This window comes from Lolium rigidum, chromosome 2, assembly GCF_022539505.1.
Source record: "Lolium rigidum isolate FL_2022 chromosome 2, APGP_CSIRO_Lrig_0.1, whole genome shotgun sequence".
Lineage (NCBI taxonomy): Eukaryota > Viridiplantae > Streptophyta > Magnoliopsida > Poales > Poaceae > Lolium > Lolium rigidum.
The window spans coordinates 273,867,649-273,889,491 of record NC_061509.1 but is presented as its reverse complement, the minus strand read 5'-3'; the positions used below and the strand labels follow the sequence as shown (position 1 = coordinate 273,889,491).

The 21,843-nt window shown below is 45.1% G+C and overlaps 2 protein-coding genes across 2 annotated transcripts; both read left to right on the top strand.

Moving 5' to 3' along the window:
• The first annotated feature begins 117 nt into the window (after positions 1 to 117).
• Positions 118 to 3,436, top strand: LOC124688817 (mRNA-decapping enzyme subunit 2-like). Its single transcript, XM_047222443.1, has 8 exons — positions 118 to 217; positions 291 to 442; positions 562 to 689; positions 1,006 to 1,104; positions 1,768 to 1,920; positions 2,430 to 2,533; positions 2,700 to 2,767; positions 3,088 to 3,436. Exons 1-8 carry the CDS (start codon positions 132 to 134, stop codon positions 3,267 to 3,269), a joined length of 972 nt encoding a protein of 323 aa, XP_047078399.1. The 5' UTR covers positions 118 to 131; the 3' UTR covers positions 3,270 to 3,436.
• Positions 3,437 to 4,753: 1,317 nt separating this feature from the next.
• LOC124690955 (programmed cell death protein 2-like) lies at positions 4,754 to 10,636 on the top strand. Its single transcript, XM_047224265.1, has 9 exons — positions 4,754 to 5,080; positions 5,176 to 5,259; positions 5,340 to 5,473; positions 5,566 to 5,657; positions 6,135 to 6,222; positions 6,316 to 6,454; positions 6,532 to 6,602; positions 9,272 to 9,386; positions 10,487 to 10,636. The coding sequence occupies exons 1-9, from the start codon at positions 4,754 to 4,756 to the stop codon at positions 10,634 to 10,636; spliced, it is 1,200 nt and encodes a 399-aa protein (XP_047080221.1).
• Positions 10,637 to 21,843: the final 11,207 nt, after the last annotated feature.

Here is a 21,843-nt window from a genome sequence, read left to right as displayed (position 1 = left end):
TTCCTGCTGAAGTCACGGGTCTCTTACTCTCTGCTCGAGTCCGGCCTGCAGTCAGTGAGCGAGACCAGAGAGAGAGGGCGGGCGAGCGAGCGGCAGATCGGGCGGGGCACGGCGGCGGCGAAGGTCGGTGGATGACGATGGCCGGCGGCGGGGGACTGAACCGGTCGACGTCGAGGGGGCAGCTGCCGCCGCAGGAGCTGCTCGACGATCTCTGCAGGTTCGTAGCCCTAACCCCCAATCCCGAGTTCATACAAATCCAACCAAATCCAAATCCAATCTGCTCGCGGCAGCCGGTTCGTGCTGAACGTGCCCAAGGAGGATCTGGAGTCGTTCGAGCGGATCCTGTTCCTGCTGGAGTGCGCGCACTGGTTCTACGAGGACAACTCCGTCGAGAGCAACCCCTCCCTCAAGTCCCTCTCCTTCAAGGACTTCACCACCCTCAGTGAGATTCGATCCCTCTCTCCCCTTACGGTTCAGGACCGTAATAAACCCTACCAGAGATGATGTTTCGCTGGTTTCGTCGCTAACTCCGACTTGTTGTTGCCGTCGTTGTGTATGCAGTGTTCAACAGCTGCAACGCTCTCAGGCCCTACCGCGCGCACCTGGACGACATCTACAAGGACTTCACCCACTACAAGTTCCGCGTCCCCGTCTCCGGCGCCATCATCCTCGATGACACCCATGACAGGGTAATTTGTTCTTTCTTCCTTTTACGCGCATCCTATAACATATTGTAACTGCCTCCCTCAATGATGTTTAGGTACTATTATAAGACCTAAATTTAGAAATGAGCATGTTTGATATCGGCCGCTTAATTCCTATTATTGTGCGCTATCAAATTGTTGTCTCTTATAGATGGTTGATTACATAGTTGCGTCAAACATCAGTACAAACAATTTTGCACTCAGTTGTGCGATATACGTTCAGCATATGCTTCTCGACCCTAGTAGCCAACAGTTTCCTCAAGATTTTGTTTAATCTCAAGGTTTGCTCCCTTCTGTGCAGTGCTTACTTGTGAAAGGCTGGAAGTCCAGTGCCAGTTGGAGCTTCCCCCGTGGAAAGAGGAGCAAAGATGAAGAAGATCATACTTGTGCAGTTAGAGAGGTAAATTTCAGGGCTTGATCCATGTTTTTTTGCTTTACAGTTCCCATGAACCGCATTGTGTAGCACTGATGTTCTTAGATATTGCTGGACAGTCACTTTCTGGTTCGCTGAACATGAGAATCCTTCACTTAATCACTTCAACAGATTAGTTCCTTGAATTCAAATTTTAAAGCTATAGATATTCTATCGCACCCAAACACATCACATTCTAGAGTTAATGTTTACGTATTTTCTCTATCGCATAAGTCCCCCCTCAGACATTTGAAAGTATCCTCCAACAATGGACCACAGTAACAATCTATCACGAATTCACGATTCCAAATATAGCAAGTAAATCTTCAATTTGTAGAACTTTACACAATTAAAAGGTTCCAGTTTTGTGCATTTATTTCATTGTTGGATGAGTTCTCTGCTAGGCTGCACAGCTCCCTAGTTGTCTGTCCTATTTTTCTAAAATGAGAATTTGGACAATTTAGCATCAGTTAGCTGTGTTTAACTGTTTATGCGCGCTAGCTTCTCTGCATAAATTACGTTAAGATCTCCAGGTTCTCATAGTTTATCTTTTGTCCAGTTTGCAGTGACTCCTGTCCAATATAACACTTCACCACCATTTATTACATAACTGATTTTCCTTAAGTGACATTTATTTGCAACATGATGCAGGTTCTTGAGGAAACTGGTTGTGATGTTTCCAAGCTTTTGAAACTGGATGACCACATCGAAGTTTCAATTGGACAACAAAGAGTTCGGCTCTATATTATTACGGGTGTTAAGGAAGATACTGTTTTTGCACCTCAAACCAAAAAAGAGATCAGTGTATGCAAATTTTCAAAGTCTTTTTCTCATCTTTCTATGGCTAATATTTTGTGTGCACCTATCAAGAAACTTTTCGGCAGATATGGTATATCTGACATGGTTCTTTTATCCTTAACATGTCTGTTTAGTCTGTATTGCGTAATGGTTTCTCCTTACTAAATAACAGGTTGTAAATGAATGATCATAACTAAGACATTGCATCCAGCCTGATAAGTAGCGCAACGTAATCATGTGTTATTTTTTCAAAACTGCTAATTGATGCATGTTTCTTATTTCCTTGGCTTGAAAATTTTAGTCATGTGTCCAAACTGCTTGCAGTTTCTTGTTATTATGCCCTATACTCTAAGCTGTAGCTTAGCGTTCACTAATTATTGTGCTTGATCTTTAAGCTATTGGTGTTTGCACTGGTTGCTTTTTTATTTAGTATGCCCTTTCTGTTCTGAACCCTTTGTTTTGTTAAATAAGAGAAATAATTACTGCTAAGCTATGGCTGTCTGCAAATTTGGCAGGAAATCTCGTGGCACAAAATTGATGATCTTCTGCCTGCTAGTGATGATGCAATATCTCGTGGAGTGAATGGGATGAAGCTTTATATGGTTGCACCATTCCTGACGTCAGTATCTTTTTTACCTACATTTTATATATTTCTGTATGCAGACGTTGTTATATGCATTAGGTTGGCTGTTAATATCTTAGCATGTTTTGTCAGTTCTGCTTCTTCAATGTAATTCTGGTGGTTCTGCGTTATTCGGTGCCTTACACTTTTGCTTGTGTCCCAGGGGTCTAAAATCATGGATAGGTGCACATCGTCAACCAGTATACCAGAAGTCAGATGCATCTGCTAGAGGTTTATTCTGCTTCCTCTTATACACATTGATGGTCAAGATGAACATTCCTGAATTGTCATGAAGTAGTTCCTTGTCGACTCTTTTGCTTCATACTTGCCATGTTCTGTTCTCTATATGTCTTTCCAAAATTAACCAAATGTCAGATAATACACAAATAGAACACATTTGAGACCAGAGTAGTCATAGTTATTATCTTCATTAGCAACTTTCAGTGCTTTATATATACCCATGTTGCCATGTCAAACCTGTTTGGATATGTACTGATTTCTTACATGGCTGCGAACCTTGCACTAACATTTGTGGTAACATCACTGCACAGGTACCGTGTGGAAAGCGAAGAATCCCTCAGGTGTTACCGTGCCTGTCGAGAACCCTGTGATTCATAGAGCAGTGTCTGATCCACAGCATGTTGACAACCGTCCTGGTAAAAGCTTCAGAAACTTCAGATTCGATACGGCGAGTATCCTACAGTCGATGGAAGAATCATTTCTACTTACCTAGGATCCTGACAGGTCATCAACCCCTGTACCCTTGATGTGAATAGCCTCCCTTGTTGTTTAACTGAAATCCACGACAATCGTCTCCCTGTGTTGGTATCTGTAATCTAGATTGCAGCAAGTGTTACAACTCTCTTGAGCTGTTCTAATATCATACCTTTTCCTGCTTAAGTTCTTGCTTTTCTAACCTGGTGCTTATATGTGATGTCTGAAACTGTTCACATGGTAACACTGCTGAGTGCCGTGAGAATTCAGGAGCACTATGATCCCCCTCTTTTTGGACACTGTGCACTATGCTTCTTTTTTAAGCATGTATGTGATAGTCACTGTATTAAACCAGCCTTTTTAGTCCTTATTATTGGTTGCATGTAATTCTATTCTGATGGGCTCGGTAGACCTAGATCAACAATAACCCGGTGTCCTCATATGAAACAACACATGCATCTTGCTTTAAATTGTGGTGTCACAAACTATACATGTTTAGCGCTCTGTTTGAATGCAAAAGCTTGGCATTGCATTGGCTCCAATGCCAAATATCATTGGGTAATGATGTTTGAGGTTTAGTGCCAGTATCCTTGTTTGGATGTTCACATATTTGAGATCTAGACTTGATATTGTGGTTGAATATCAGTTTTTGTTTGATCATTATATTGTTTTGTACATGTTTCAAAATGCATTTATGCACAACCTGTCAATATATTCGAATAATTATATATTTCATAACAATAACAAAGATAAAAACTATTGTGTACAGCGATTGTAGCAGCATAAAATTTCATAAAAAGACAAAAAAATGGCGTGAGAAATGTACCCAACAGCCATGCTCTCGGTGTCGTCATCCTTCGCCAGAAGACACCGCTCGGCAAGGTCCAGGGTCGTCGTGTATAACCTGTTCTTCTCGTGTGCCAAGAACTTCCGTTTACAATCGTAGATGTTCAGCAGCATGCCTTGGACGCGACCCCAGGAATGACATTTGCAGGTATGAAGTACACCTCGCCAAGCTCCCTGTGCTACCTGTTGCTGCACTCGAACGCCGGCGCCGAAGAAATCATCGTCCTTGTGCAGCCCGTCATGCTGTTTCTCGCCTCGATCGGTATCGAGGTATAGCAGTACCACACACACTTAAATGAGCTAACTGAAACTCTGAATCTGATAAAACGACATACAGTGACTGACAGACTTAAACCCAATAGCCGGTCTAGCGCTCAGTAGCGCAAGATCGGACGGCGTCGCGCGTTGCAGCGAACTTTTGCTCCATATATCACCTGAACTAGCGAAGCCTAAACAAAACGCCTCAGCTCGCGAGTCACGACTGTTTACGACGCCGCTAGGGTTTGTACCGCCGCCGCCGCCCCTCCGTCGGTGCCGGGCGCCGCTTTGATAGTTTACATTCGTTGCGTGATCTTGTTTCTTCATTCTTTTCTCAGCTACTTCGGCGACGTTCATCCCCTCCAGCATCAACAGCCTTGCCGCCAAGCGCCAGGAACCATGGAAGCTCAGACCACCAAGCTTCAAAATCTCAACATAACCACAGATGAGACGGACGATGACGCCAAGGCGTTGCAGCATCTTCACTTAACCAGCGATGTGGAAACAGAGTCCGATGCCATATTCGAAAGGGATTACATTGTTGACGATGATGATGATTACAATGATGATTATGATGATGATTATGATGACGACGACGATGATGATTATGATGAGGATGGTGAAGACTTAGAGCCTCGAGTAACCTTAGGTGTCTTAGGGGAGAGACCACAAAACTGGCATTTTTTTCTTCCCCAGCACTTCCCCAGTAAAGCTGGCGGTGCCCCGGTGCATATGCCTATACTTTTTTAAGTACATTCATCTTACATTGTGACGCCATCTGAACTGTTGTTTAATTGTGAGAAATATATTGCTTGTTTCAGGCCTGGCTTGATCCTGTCAATTTGCCTTCAGGAAGATCCAGCTGCTGTGGCTTCTGCGGCGACCCACTGCGTTTCGTCTTGCAGGTTTGTTTCATCCGGAAATATTAACTCTAGATCCTCGTTTATATTGAGGGGTGCCAACAAAATTGGTTACATCTGGGCAGCTTTACGCACCCCATGAGCGGAAGGGAACAGGCTACCACCGGATGTTCTTTGTGTTTATGTGCCCATCCATGTCATGCTTACAACTAGACCAGCATGAGCAGGGGAAGGACAGGGCAGCAAATCCTAGAAGAAGGTACGTACGGTAGCATTGCTGTCGATTGTCTAGTATTTTAGCCTGAAGTTCTGCATTTCTTGTTTGATCGATTGCGGTGAACTGTGCTGCAGTGTGAAGGTCTTCCGGTGCCAGCTGCCCAAGGATAATGAGTTTTATGCAGCTGAAGAACCTAAGGGGTGTGTCGGATCACAATGTTCAGGAGGTAGCTTTGTTTGCTTTTAGTTCTACATGTTTTGTGCTATTGAGCTGCATTTCTCCTAGTACGAAACTAGCTTTTGAAGTTGTGCAGGCAGATAGCTACCCTGCTATATAGGACATGTTTCTGTAATATTATTGACATCTTCCCTCCAGCAGTCACTACGTTTTCGATAATATAATTATTGGATCACAAAGCTATGCACGGATTTTCTTGTGTGGTTGAATTATTGGAGTAAGATGCGAAATTAAGACACTGAGTCATGTATTTTTTTCCTTTGAAATATTTCTTTTAGGAGTGATCCATATTTGGCTTTGTGATTGGTGTGGTACATGGAAAGGTGAAAACTTGTGCAGCCACTGTGGGAACACAAGATACTGTTCTAGGAAGCATCAGGTACCAAAAGTTCTCACATGTACATTTAGCTTTATATGTTTACCTCCCCTGCTTGAATAATGAGTTATTCTCTGTAATGTTATTCAGGAATTGCATTGGCGCGCTGGTCACGAGAACGATTTATGTCGAATACCCAGTTCACCCGATGGTTCTATTCTTCCAGGCGCAGGGAAAGGTTGTCGACTGTTTCAGGGTTCTTTAGGTGTTCGTTGTACCTCCCATGTAATTTGTTGCCGTTTCTACTATTTGTAGTATTTCCTGGCCACAGATGGCCTGAATATCTGGTGGTTGATAAAACCGAGCCCTCTTCTTCGACTAGTTCTGGTGATGATAAGTCAGAACTGATGGGTGTGCAAGGACAAGTCGAACCAGATGTCATGATGCAAGCATTTATGGACCACTTTGAGGTTTTCTCCGTGCTTTTCTGTATTATTTGTAGTGAAATGCTACTATTTATTCAGTAAAATGCTAAACTTATGTGCAGGCTGATGAAGACAATACATGCTGGGCATCTTTCCGAGACCGTACTGAAAGAGAAAGAAGTCAAGTGTTGAGGTGAGTGTGAACGAGTATACTTTTTTTTTTTGAGTGTGAACAAGTCAGACTTTTGTTTGTGTTTTACCTTTTGGATCGACAAAACTAGTGTTTGGTCTTACTTTTGCGCCACAATTGCTATTGGAACATGATGTACCGTTTCAAGTTGAATAAGTGGATTGTATTGCCTTTACCACAGTGAAGCAGAACTATATGGGTAGTGGTGTTTGGTCTGGGGTTTAGAGCATCTCCACTCGCGTCCCCCAAACCGTCTCCCAAACCGCGCCGGATCGAGCATTTGGGGGACGTGTTTTGTTCGTGCCGTGTCTGGGGGATGTCGCTCCCCAGCCGCGTCCCCCAAACAAAATTTCGGAAATTTTAAACTGCGAGATTCGATTAAATTCATCCAAACTTGGCATATATTACATAGATTCGAACTAGATTCGACTAAATCTAAACTAAACCTAATCTAGTAGTACTTGCGGCGACCGGAGGCGTCGTAGTACTGATGGAAGTTGTACATGTCGTTGGTGACGACCTCCTGCTTGATGCGCTCGTCGGGCTCGTCGACGGGCTCGTCCTTCACCAGGCCGCTTGGCCCTGCCTCGCCATCGTCGGTGAGGTCCACGAGCGGCTTGCCGGAGTCGCGGATGGACATGGCGATCGCCGTCTCGACGTCACCCCTCCAGACGTCCTTGTCGTTGAGCGACGCCAAGAACGCCGCTCGCAGCCTGGGCAGTCCTCGGGTCGTCGCTGCTGGCGATGAGGCGCTACTGCCGCTCGTACTCCGCGACCAGCGCCTCCTGCAACGCTTCCTCTGACTCCTCCTTCACCTTCGGCTTCAGGATGAGGAGAGCGCCGCCGCGCCTCTCTTGCTGCCGTCGGCTGCCGCTACCGCTGTCGTCGCGCCTCGGATTGACGGGCGTCGCCGGCTCCTCCTTCACGCGATTGGGGACGGTGTAGGGCGCCGAGCGGTACGACGAGGATGGCGTCGATCGGGCCGATCCCGAGGAAGAAGAGTTCGAGGAGGACGAGTACGTGGTCCTCCTCGGCTGCCATTGCGCAGAGGGAGATGGTGGCGGTGAGGGAGGCGCCTCCAACCTTGGAGCGCCGTTGCGGATGCCGCGGATGACGTTATCGAGGGTGCGCCCCGGAACAACCCAGAACAGGGCGTGCCCGTCCCTGGTCCAGCTGTTCGGCCCGACGATGAGGCCAGTGGTGCTACGCATCTCGACGTCGTACTTGGCCTTGAAGTACGTGGCCCACCAGTCGTCGTTGTTCTTCGCCGCCTAGGTCGGATCCGCCCACTCCTGGGCAGTGAGTTCAGCCTGCCGGGCCCTGATGGCGTCCTTCCAGCGCTCCGTGCCCGGCGTCGGCGGCGGCGGGATGCCAATGCCGTTCATTGCCATCTTCCAACCGCCGCTGCTTGGCAGGCGCATGTCCAGCGGGACTGGATATCCCGCGTGGTAGAGCGCCCATGCCTCCTTCACGGTTAGACTGCCGCGGCCGAAGCCGTTCGCCGCGACGATCTTGCGGGAGGTCGAGGACGACATTGCTTGGAGCGACGAGGAGAAGATCTAGGGGCGGCGAGGGCCTCTTAATGTACAGCGGCAGTAGCGGGTGGTTGCACGCAATAACGCCGGCGCGGACGGCCACGCGGCCATGCACGACGAGACGCGTCCCTGCGTCGCCTGGGAAAACTGGGACGCCATTAACGTCGCTTGACCAAAGGTAAGCGATGGGGTTTTAGGCTTCCGAGCCGCTGACGGGGCAGGCCCGCGTCGCTTCGCCTGCTTTTCGGTGCGTCCGGCGTCCCCGGTGCGTCCCCTATGGGGCGGGGATGCGCTCGGGGCGCCGGACACCGTATCGGGCCGCGCCGGACAAAAATCGGCTTTGGGGCGCGCGGCTGGGAACGTTTTTTGTCCGGCACGCCCCAAATCTCTTTGGGGGACGGTTTGGGGGACGCGAGTGGAGATGCTCTTAGTGAATCTTCTGGTTATTCTTTATACTAAGGACATGACTAGGTGTAAGTCTGTTGATACGGCCAATTGATTGACCTTGTGGACTACCTATAGGACTGTGAGTTCCCACAACACTGGATTTTCCCTCTTTACAACACTGTCCTATCTTATTATAGCGAATCATGAATATTTGGCATCAAATGGCCTTGATATCATGTGAGCTGCTAGCCATAGTGCTCAGGTCACCGTGGACTCTACCTGTGTCACTATTGGAGGCTCCCTGTTAACAATTTCTTCATCCATTTAGTATTGCAAGAAGAAATTTAATAACTTGCAGCAAAATTTAATGATTATGCAACGATTTTTTAAGGTTTCAACATGAGTGTTATTTGTGTGCAATAAGTGAATTAAAAATGTGAAGTAAAATTTAAATCCTTTGGCAAAAGGACCATAGATCATCATAACATTTATTTCATGAAATTGCAATGATGGTACACTTCTATGCAACATGAGCAATAAAGCAACAATTATTTGCAACAAATGCAACAATTAAACTATGGAAACAACAAAAATCTCTGTACAAAGCAATATAAAATATCACTACACATCAATTTTGTTTAGTTTGTCATTCAACATACATCCAAAACACTTGCTTAGACCTGGCAACAATTAGATTGAGCATTACTTGCGAAAAAAGGTATTCATAATTTTAATTATTTTGCCATGCAGGTACCGTAGGAAGGAAGATGCAGAACCTCTTTGGGCAGTATCATCTGGGTCTCTATCAGAGGCTGATATTCCATCGTGCATCTATTGTAATGGCCCGCTTGGCTTTGAATTTCAGGTAGGACAACTTTCAATTTCTATGAACTATTCAGCTTATTATTTTCTGTCCACGAAAAAGATTTTTATGAACTATGATACTATTCAGTTTTACTTCTGTACCTACTGTTTGAATCTGAACCGTTTCGTGTAAGACTGATATTCCAAGTGAACCTAGGCTTTCAATCAAAAGCTGGGCCTTGTGCCTTTCCTCCAAAAGAATATGCATGTCTTATCACCCTTTTTGTTTATGCGATGCATTATTACTCTTGGTGTTTATGTTACTTTCATGCCTACCTGACTTATCAGAGGCAAGTCAGAACGTGACGTTCCTTCAATATCGACCCTCCATGTACACTCGAACGTTTGCTTGGTTTTTGTCCTGACTTCACCGCTGTCATTCCGGCATCAGCCAGAGTACCAGACTCCTATCTTTTACCGCCTAGAGAAGAGGCAAATAGTAGAGTTTTATCATAGCTTCTGAATTCTGCTGTACAGGTGTAGGGACAAATATACATGCACTAAAATCTGGACAAATTTTGGAAATGCATTCTGCCGTCAGTATTGTAGTATAAAATATTGGAAATCTTTAACGAAAACACATCTATGCACATTGAATTCACTAATGCATTTATGTGTTGATATGCATGTATAGTATCTCTAGTGGTCTGTTATTTCTACCCTAGGAAAACCTACTTCGTTTATTTTCTTTCGCCAAGCAGGTTCGGAAGGTAGATCCTTATGCCACTTGTATATAATTATTGGAGGATTGCCTTGGATGCTAGTTTCTCAGTGGATGACAGGAAACCGGCCTTGATAAATGACTTTGCAAATGATAATGAGTTGGAAAGTCACTCTATTACTTCAAGAGGATCCGTTGGAAGAGCAGTTTTCCACAAATCAGCCTAAGCGCCGTCTAGTGTCTTAGGCTTGAAGCCTCTCTGGCCTGGTGCCATGGTGCGCAGTTAGGATTTAGGAAAAACGTATATTATGTGCAGGGGGGCGTGGAGATAAGAACATGGGAGCATTTTTCTAGATAACTATTGCTTCCCTTTCATTGACCAGACACATTTTTTTTGCTTTTGGTTTCACATTATATATATATTTCTACTATATGTGCAGATAATGCCACAGCTGCTCTATTACTTCCATGTTGAAAAAGAACCAGACCCCACTGATTGGGCAACAATAATTGTGTACACATGTCGAGATTCATGTGATGGAAGTGTTAGCTACAAGGAAGAATTTGTACGTGTTCAGTTCTCTCCTTAGCCAGCAGGTTTGTAATATTTTTGAATACATTTTTATTTGCCCTCAGTTTTTAACTAGGAGGCATAGGCGCGGCGGCACGCCGCGCCCGTGGTGCTATATCTGAGGCGATGATCGGGCTAAATGATTATGCTATAAAATTAGTCCATGTAGATATGTTCTAATAGGTAGCGGCGAGAAAACTATAGTGGCGGTATATTTAGCCTCGCGTAATTAGTTAGCGAGCTTTAACAGCAAACAAAAGTGGATACTACACTGGTGAAGACAGAAAGAGAAAACAAAATATTGTGTACGGGATGCGTAGAAGGGGAACGGAAACTGAGTTTGGTTCTGGAGTTGCCGTGTACGCCTTCGTCCGTTGCAGAGTAGCCAGCCGGCTAGGAGACGCTATTTGAGCGAGGCGTTGCGTCAGTGAAAAGAAGCCTGAAGGTGCAATCGTTTAAGGATGAGCATAAGCGAGCATGGATTGAGCCGTCACTGACTGATATGTTATCTTTTCCTCATTTCCTGTAGTGTATCGAGATCTCTATTTATATTTGCTGATACTGGGTAGATTCGAGTCAAGGTTATTGTGCCGAAGAAATTGAAGTGAAAAGGCTAGAGGGAGAAATCAGTTTTAATACACAGAAATATGCCATCAGTTTACAGATTTCGGTGAAATTACACGTTAGTACAGTGGTTGCTAACTGAAAACTGAAGCAAAAAAAAAAACGTAGATGCAGTAGCTTAAAATCTGGTAGTCGATAATTTACTGAAATACATGTAAATTGTTTTATCGGTGCTCTCCCCATCAGTCTCCTACCCAGAACCTGTAAACAACCGTGAGGTGTGGATTCATTCAGCTGAAACCTAGCGTCACCATGCTATTTTCAACAACAATCGTAATCAGCATATAAACAGGGAACATCAAAAAAGTCAACTTTTTATACACTTCGTGCAGTGCATATACACAGGATAACACACAATATAGAACAAACAGTTGGAAGGAGCAGTTCTCAGCTATATGCCTTTTCTGTCTCCTGAAAACTGACAGAGAACTAAGCATTGGCCATTTAATCTGAGTGCGTTAAGCGACTTTAGCTCTTCAGCTCCTGCATATAGCTTTTGAACTGACTGCCATTACAACGAACAATCATTCCCTGTACTTAAGTTGGTCTCGATATAATTCACCAAAGAGAAGTAAAATAAACATAGTTGATATTATATTTTCAGGAGAAAAGTAAATCATATACCTAAGAATCTAGGCAATAACTTCATCCTCCGGAGAAATTTCATGGGCTGTCTGAGTTTAGCAACGGCACCCTAAACGCATTTTTTTGAGTTAGCTAGTAGGAGGAAAATGAGAAAATATATTTGCATCAAACCAAGAGATAGCCCGTCACCTCATCGACACAGGTATCTAGCTTGACTTTGCTCACACCACCAGGTCAAAAACCAAGTCAGAGAAATAATGTATGCCTTTGAGCATTGAATACAAAGAAAAATGATGTCCCGAAAGCATAGTATAGCATTGACATTATATATGACATGTAATGGCACAACATGCAAGAATGTAAAGAGAACTATTCAGAAGATTTTCTTGTATAAAGTAGGGAACAAATACCAACTACTTATGTACTTAAATAACTAATCATGCTTACGTAACCAGGGTGTACACTCATCGCAACAGATTATATGAAGTTAAACCAATTATGTATCTCACGGTGCATAGAAACATTTTGGCCCATGTAAATAAACCGTAAAAATACTTAGTATATTGTACGACATATTGTCCGTGATACCACTGATAGCTGAAACTTGTCCGTTTGTGTCAATCTGTTGAGTATATCTAGGGCGTGAAGCAGAAACTCTGCGTACCTGCCAATCAGAAGGAAACGTACTCCCTGAAGTGCCTGCAAGAGAGTAACAACACAAAGCATGTAGGTGAGAAAGAACATGACTGATAGAATAGAAACCACACAATGCAAGGATGAGGCTAGGCTGCATTAAACACTAAACATACTGGGGCAAAGACCTGCTCCCCATGCATCCTCATCGAGGCTGGCTGCTGCTGGTCACCATGCATGCCCAGGTCTGGCGAGCAGCGAGGGCCACAAAGTTAAGATTGAATTGCCGCCCCGAGAAATTGCAATCAGAAGGGAATGCAAACATATTCGGATGTATTAAGAAGATCGAAGATACCTCCAAAATCATTATGAAGCTAGGTAATTCCATAGTCATTCAGTTCAGGTGAAGTAAGCAACTGCAAATATATTACTGTTAAGTTGCAATTAAACATAGTTCTCCATAATATACCCTAGACTGTTATGGGATGGTAACAACATACAATCAATTCCTTGATAATATTGTATCATTTTTACCATAGTAAGCAAATTCTACAATAACTTGAATCTGAACGTGTAAGCTTGTGAAGAAATAGAATGTACATACCATCAAACTTGACTGAATCAGTCTTTCTGCTTGACTGAATCAGTCTTTCTGCTTGACTGAATCAGTCTTTCTACTCTAATACATGTTCACAATAACCTAATAGCAATAGCAGAAGTTTAGCTCACTATCTCATTGTATTTCTCAATCTCTACATTTGCAGTTCAACAAAACTCGTCTGAACTCAGCTAGCCGATAATTAGCAGGGGACAATTAGCTCGCCTTATAAAACAGGGCTACAAACCTTCGATGACCAAACAATGTCTGAGAGCTCGCATGGAGGAGCGGAGCACGCAAAGTGAAAGGACCAAAGGAAGATCTTGTCGTCAAATTAGTCAGCGTCAGGGGCAGCCTGCAAACAAAATCCAATGAACTGTCGTCAAATTAGTCAGCGTCAGGGGCAGCCTGCAAACAAAATCCAATGAACTGAAAATTTAATCCTAGACACATCAGAAAATGGCCAGAAGAGATTGTCATCGCCATCGACTGAATCACAAATGGAGAAGCCTGTGGACGCAATCAAGGAATCAAAAAATCATCCAACCAAAACCGATCTGAACCTGACCTATGATAATAGGAGACCACAAATAGGCGACCTGGGCCTCCATGGCCATGCGCAGCTCCAGGAGGGTGACGTCCATTCACCATGTCGCACCACTGCTGCTCCCCTCCCTTGGTGGCGGAGAGAGGACATGGAGGCACGCGCCTCCAGTTAGAATAGTCGCAGTGTTGTCCGGGAGGCGGCTGCACTGAGCGCGCACAGGGCAGACCAACCGGTGGATCGGGGCCAGTCGGGGCCGCCGTCAATCGCGCATCTGTGTCCGCGAAGAGCCGGAGCGCCTCAGCGATGACCAGAACGCCGGCGAAGGAACCGGCCAACTTCACAGCCGCTCGGACCTCCTCCCATGCTCCGGCACCGCAACGTTCTCCTTCGCTGATTCGCCACCATTAGCACGACTCCAGCGATCTACAAATTTCACCCTAGGGCACTGGTGGTTTTTTTGCAACCCTACTACTCCTCATGTCCAGCCTTCCAGGTGTGGCTGTTGAGATAAATATGGGGAAGGATGTTGGCCAAGGAGAAACTTCGGGAGGCCGACGGAGATGGAAGTCGGCCAAGAAGGTGGAAAATAGAGGAGATCGTGGGGATTGGGGAAGAGTCCAGAAAGATGACGTGTGTGTGGTGGTCCTGGTGGATGGTAGGGTCTACCACCGCTTTGACCAAAGTGAATCAAACATGTGAAAAAGGAAAGGAGAGATAACCGGGAGGCGTTTCCAAACAACACAGAGAGGCAAAAATATTAACCGGTAGCCGGTAGCTCTCCAGTCAATAAAAGAGGCAACACACGATTGGATTGACCAAATACACAAGGTAGAAAAGCCACGCGGCAGCAATTAATTGGAGGAATGACAGGATAAATAGCACATCTACAGTGCCCAAATCACTATGGAGGGCACTAAATTGATTAACTTTTATATAGGGTATAATTTCATTATAGAGATCTTCATAATTTGTGATCAACACTAAGCTTTCTCTAAAAAATCTTCATAATTTGTGATCAACACTAAGCTATATTATGCCTAAAGAACTTCTGCTCTATTTTTCTTTATGAAATTATCTGCAACTACATTCTTACGGAATCCACATATGCTAATCGCGTGCTTGTTTGGTATTAGCTACACAAGGATTTATGAAACTGTTTTCATGCTACCTGGGTGATAAACATAATCTAGATTGGTTTTCCTATGTATTGTAAGATGGAATGTCTATTATGTCTACATGGTAAAAGTGCACATATTTCTTTTTAAATAAAAAACGCACCTAGTGATACACATGTGTTGAGTGTTGACTAGGCCCACTTAGCTCATATACTAGGCAGTTATCGTGTGAGTATTCAGTTGTACGGAATATATGGTCTTTTCTCTGAAATCTGGGCTTGCTTCGTTTCAATTTCTGCAGCAAGTAGACATGACTCAGGATTTACTTATTCAGGCAAAACCTTTTATGTGTTTTGAGTCCGAAATAGATCAAACAATAATGCAATTCAAACTGCATTTTCACTAATGGCATGTTTTTCTATGGATATTGGGTCAGTGGGACATCTTCACATTATGTTTTTATTACTTTTGTTGCCAGGCCCTCAACACCGTCATTTCATTTGAAAGGTTTTGTGTGTGGAGCTATAGACGAGGATGTTCACTGAACTTGTGTAACTTTCATGTACCTGGAGTTTGTCCGTCTCCAATCGTTTGGAATTGGCATGTACTACCTGGATTTTGGGCTTCTCTGACAGAAATGTAACCGCTATTTTGCTACTTGGCATGGACGGTTATCTGCAGGACTTCAGGCTGAGTAGTATAATTTAGTCGATACCTGCTATTCAATTACTCGAGAAAGCTTCTCTTGTTTAGGTTGGCTATGTTTGAGAATTTGGCCAGCATAAGCAGGTTGTGAACCCATCGCTGACATTTATACTGCTCCTGGGCTGGATGGCTTGCCGGTGTTGTTCTTCAAGAAGTTATGGGGAACCTTGAAAGGACCTACGTTTCGTCCTAAGCAGGTTGTGAACCCATCGCTGACATTTATACATCGCTCGTCTCAACTACGGGGTTATCTCGCTCATCCCTAAGGTGAAGAGCGCGGATTGCATTAAACAGCTTAGGCTGATTGCTTTGATTAACTTCATCTTTAAGTTCATGGCCAAGGCATATGCGGTTTGACTTTCTCCGTTGGCGCACAGGACCATTGACCGCAGTCAGATGGCTTACATTAAAGGTAGATGCTTGCATGAGAGGTGCTCCTTAGGAAGGGTTTTTCCGCGATGATTGTTCGCCGCCTGATGAAGCTGGTATCTGGGGGCCACACAGCCGTCAATGTTAATGGGGAGGTTGGGGACTATTTTAGAAATGCAAGGAAGTGTGACAAGGGGACCCCCTCTCCCCGATTCTGTTTGATTTCATGGTGGATTCTCTTGCCGCTATCTTATCTAAATCGAGTGAATATGGGCACATACAGGGAGTTGTGCCTCACCTCATTCCTCAGGGTGTTACTCATCTCCAGTATGTGATGATACCATGATCCTAATTGATCCTACTTGGATGGGGGTTGCTAACCTAAATCTCATCCTACTATGTTTCGAGAACATGTCGAGGAAAAAGATGAACTTCTTAAAGTGTGAGCCGGTTGTGACAGGGGGGTTGCATAGCTGGAGAGGTTAGGCTTAACTGCAAACTGGGAAACCTGCAGATTCATTATCTGGGGTTGCCAGTGAGCGATAAGACACTGCCGGCGACGGACTGGGTCTTTTTGACGGGGAAGGTGGGTTATAGGGTTGACTCATGGCAAGGGCTATTTCTAGCGCCTGCAGGGTGATTAGAGCTCACTAACTCCTGCCTCTCCAGTCTGCCGATGTTCGGAATGAGCCTTTACCTTCTGCATGATAAGACTCATGTGGTTATAAATAAATATAGGTCCCGCTTCTATTGGGAAGGGGTGGGAGCCAAACGTAAATACCACATGGTGGATTGGACCACCGTGTGTAAGCTGCGGGAGTGTGGGGGATTCGGTATCCTCAACACCAAGCTCATGAATATTGCCTTGATGCTCAAATGGATTTGGAAATTGTACAAAAACAAGGAGGGTATGTGGGCTAACCTGATCAGAGCCAAGTATCTCGGTAACAATGACCTATTCTCCCCTGTGGTTCCAACCAAGACAAAATCAAGTGGTATTCAAATTGGGAGCTTGACACCACTTCCAGGACGGGAGAAGAACCTACCTTCTGGTTGGATTGGTGGACGGGTAGGGGCCTGCTTCGTGGGTTGTTCCCGAGACTGCTCGCATGTTGTGATAATCCTTATTCAACGGTCTTGGTCTCACCGAGCGGGTTGAGTGGGATAACCAATGTCGGATCTTTGATCTTCACCCGACGTTGTTGGGCGAGGACAACATGTCTTGGACTCTAGAAGCTTCGTGGTGCTACTCCACCAATTCCATGTACCATAGAGTGTTGCAAGGGGCGGCGGTTACGCACTTCAAGGAAGTGTGGCGTACTAGGGTTCCCCATAAGATCAAAGTCTTATTGTGGCAGATGATCATGGGGTGGCTCCCCTCGGGAGAGCAATTGGTCAAACGAAACGACCCCTCAAACGGGAATTGTGCTTTGTGCGAGGTTTTCAAAGATTGCTATCACATCTTTAACTGACATCTGGCTAAGTTCTTGAGAGCAGGGATTAGGGAACTCTTGTCATGTACCTGGAACCCGGCAGGGGCTAAGGACTTCACCACCATTGTCGACCAGGGTTTGTCAGGGCCCCTTTAGAGATTAGATTGGTTTACTTTTGTGGCCCAAAGTTGGACGATTTAGAATATCCGTAATAAACTAGCCATTGAAGGATATTTGATGTGCACAATGTGCAGTGTGGCCCATGGGCTTGTAAGTGTTGGGTCGCCCCACGTGTGTGTGTGTGTATGTGTGTGTGTGTGTGTGTGTGTGTGTGTGTGTGTGTGTGTGTGTGTGTGTGTGTGTGTGTGTGTGTGTGTGTGTGTGTGTGTTTGGAGCTATATAGTTTAGACTCTCCATGCAAACTCTATAGGGGGAACGAATTCTGAAACAAACTCATCCCTCGTCTTCGCTTCTATTCTCTCACCACTTGCTTCTCCTCTCATCCCAAAAGTCAAATTATCTCTTGCCTCCATGTGCGATTCTAATCCACACGAGACCAGGACGTCACAAATTATTCGAGGTGGCGGTGGAAGAGCTGCTCAACAATAGTTGTGTGATCCCCGCTACATTTTCTTCCTCAGCTGATTTGTCCACCATGGTTGCCGTGTTCCATGTGCTTGCCAAAGCTACTCCGGTCACATGCTTCTTCATTCCTGGTTATGGGAGGGTGTTGTGGCACCGATGTTGCCGCTACCTACTAGAGCGACCGTGGTCATCCTCCTCCTAGGAGTCGCGGGCATCATGGCATAAATCTGGTGGCGCGGCGATATGCAGCTCTAGCTGCCCTGCTCTAGGCTGACCATACCTTGGGGCAAGCATATCTGGAGGTGGATCTAGCCACCGGTATGAATATTCATCAGGGTCAAAGGGTAGGTCGAACAAGAGGTGGCCTCCTATTCTTGTTGCCTCTACCATCTCGGGGAAACCCTCGGATGTGATGGGCTCGAGAAGCGCCTCTGTTCTTGTCGGAGTGGGCACCCATCCTTGGATGTGGAGGGCGCTGAGCTGGGCGACGATGAAATCATGATTTCATAGTGGATAGCCTCGCCGGGCGCATCCAAGCCACTGGATGGGTTGGTTTGGGAAGTTGCGCTCGTGGTGTTGTAAAATCCATTGGTGGTGAAAGGGGGTGAGAAGCCCAACAAAGATGATCCTAGTTTGGCGCAAAATCTTCTACCTAGCACGCCAACTATCGAAATTTCATATCCTAACAATGAATTTATATGTAAGTATGGCTTGCGACCACGACTTGGGCGAGCTGACGGTCTGATGCATACAATGGTTACATAGTTTCAGGATGCATCTATGGTCGTTGATAACAACCCTCCATCATATGTTGCTAAATCAGGTGTGTGAGGTGATCAATGTACATGGGGGGGGGGTATGGCCAGCTTAGGGGATCTCGAGCGTCCTGATGGATGCTATAAAGTGGCTCACTGTCCATTTGCGCCACCCTGCCCCAGCGGCTCTGCCCTTTTTTGTCCGCATCTGGCAGGGCAAAGGCATGTCGTATGGTCCATGCATTATTAGGGGAGGAGAGAGAGAGGGGGCAAAGATGCATTTTGTGTGGCTGGCACATGGCCATGCAAGGGTAACCCTTTGTGGTGACTGATGCGTGTAGCTGACACGTCCGTTGGGAACCCCAAGAGGAAGGTGTGATGCGCACAGCGGCAAGTTTCCCTCAGTAAGAAACCAAGGTTTAATCGAACCAGTAGGAGTCAAGAAGCACGTTGAAGGTTGATGGCGGCGGGATGTAGTGCGGCGCAACACAAGAGATTCCGGCGCCAACGTGGAACCTGCACAACACAACCAAAGTACTTTGCCCCAACGAAACGGTGAGGTTGTCAATCTCACCGGCTTGCTGTAACAAAGGGTTAACCGTATTGTGTGGAAGATGATTGTTTGCAAGAAAACGATAAAACAAGTATTGCGAGTAGATTTGTATTTCGAGTATAAAAGAATGGACCGGGGTCCACGAGTTCACTAGAGGTGTCTCTCCCATAAGATAAAAGCATGTTGGGTGAACAAATTACAGTCGGGCAATTGACAAATAGAGAGGGCATAACAATGCACATACATGTCATGATAAATATAGTGAGATTTAATTGGGCATTACGACAAAGTACATAGCATCGTCCACCTTCAGGTTATCGTCCGAACCCCTTCCAGTATTAAGTTGCAAAACAACAGACAATTGCATTAAGTATGGTGCGTAATGTAATCAATAACTACATCCTCGGACATAGCATCAATGTTTTATCCCTAGTGGCAACAGCACATCCATAACCTTAGGGGTTTCTGTCACTCCCACCATTCACGGAGACATGAACCCACTATCGAGCATAAATACTCCCTCTTGGAGTTAATAGCGAAAACTTGGCCGAGCCTCTACTAATAACGGAGAGCATGCAAGATCTTAAACAACACATAGGTAATAACTTGATAATTAACATAACATAGTATTCTCTATCCATCGGATCCCGACAAACACAACATATAGCATTACGGATAGATGATCTTGATCATGTTAGGCAGCTCACAAGATCCAACAATGAAGCACAATGAGGAGAAGACAACCATCTAGCTACCGCTATGGACCCATAGTCCGGGGGTGAACTACTCACTCATCACTCCGGAGGCGACCATGACGGTGAAGAGTCCTCCGGGAGATGAATCCCCTCTCCGGCAGGGTGCCGGAGGAGATCTCCGAATCCCCCGAGATGGGATTGGCGGCGGCGGCGTCTCCGGAAGGTTTTCCGTATCGTGGCTCTCGGTGCGGGGGTTTCGCGACGGAGGCTATTTGTAGGCGGAAGGGCAGGTAAGAGGCGGCACGAGGGGCCCACACCACGGCCGGCGCGGCCAGGGCCTGGGCCGCGCCGCCCTGGTGTGTCGCCACCTCGTGGCCCCACTTCGACTCTCTTTCGGTCTTCTGGAAGCTTCGTGGCAAAATAGGACCCTGGGCGTTGATTTCGTCCAATTCCGAGAATATTTCGTTACTAGGATTTCTGAAACCAAAAACGACGAGAAAACAACAAGCTGGCTCTTCGGCATCTTGTTAATAGGTTAGTTCCGGAAAATGCACGAATATGACATAAAGTGTGCATAAAACATGTAGATATCATCAATAATGTGGCATGGAACATAAGAAATTATCGATACGTCGGAGACGTATCAGCATCCCCAAGCTTAGTTCTCGCTCGTCCCGAGCGAGTAAAACGATAACAAAGATAATTTCTGAAGTGACATGCCATCATAACCTTGATCATACTATTTGTAAACATATGTAATGAATGCAGCGATCAAAACAATGGTAATGACATGAGTAAACAAGTGAATCATAAAGCAAAGACTTTTCATGAATAGTACTTCAAGACTAGCATCAATAAGTCTTGCATAAGAGTTAACTCATAAAGCAATAAATCAAAGTAAAGGTATTGAAGCAACACAAAGGAAGATTAAGTTTCAGCGGTTGCTTTCAACTTGTAACATGTATATCTCATGGATAATTGTCAACATAGAGTAATATAACAAGTGCAATATGCAAGTATGTAGGAATCAATGCACAGCTTCACACAAGTGTTTGCTTCTTGAGGTGGAGAGAGATAGGTGAACTGACTCAACATAAAAGTAAAAAGAATGGTCCTTCAAAGAGGAAAGCATCGATTGCTATATTTGTGCTAGAGCTTTTATTTTGAAAACATGAAACAATTTTGTCAACGGTAGTAATAAAGCATATGAGTTATGTAAATTATATCTTACAAGTTGCAAGCCTCATGCATAGTATACTAATAGTGCCCGCACCTTGTCCTAATTAGCTTGGACTACCGGATCATCGCAATACACATGTTTTAACCAAGTGTCACAATGGGGTACCTCCATGCCACCTGTACAAAGGTCTAAGGAGAAAGCTCGCATTTTGGATTTCTCGCTTTTGATTATTCTCAACTTAGACATCCATACCGGGACAACATGGACAACGGATAATGGACTCCTCTTAAATGCATAAGCATGTGGCAACAATTATTATTCTCATATGAGATTGAGGATATATGTCCAAAACTGAAACTTCCACCATGAATCATGGCTTTAGTTAGCGGCCCAATGTTCTTCTCTAACAATATGCATGCTCCAACCATTAAAGTGGTAGATCTCTCTTACTTCGGACAAGACGGACATGCATAGCAACTCACATGATATTCAACAAAGAATAGTTGATGGCGTCCCCAGAAAACATGGTTATCGCACAACAAGCAACTTAATAAGAGATAAAGTGCATAAGTACATATTCAATACCACAATAGTTTTTAAGCTATTTGTCCCATGAGCTATATATTGCAAAGGCGAATGATGGAAATTTAAAGGTAGCACTCAAGCAACTGGCTCTTCGGCATCTTAAAGGTAGGACTCAAGCAATTTAATGGTGCCCTGTTGTGTCGCCACCTCGTGGCCCCACTTCGACTCTCCTTCGGTCTTCTGGAAGCTTCGTGGCAAAATAGGACCCTGGGTGTTGATTTAGTCCAATTCTGAGAATATTTCGTTACTAGGATTTCTGAAACC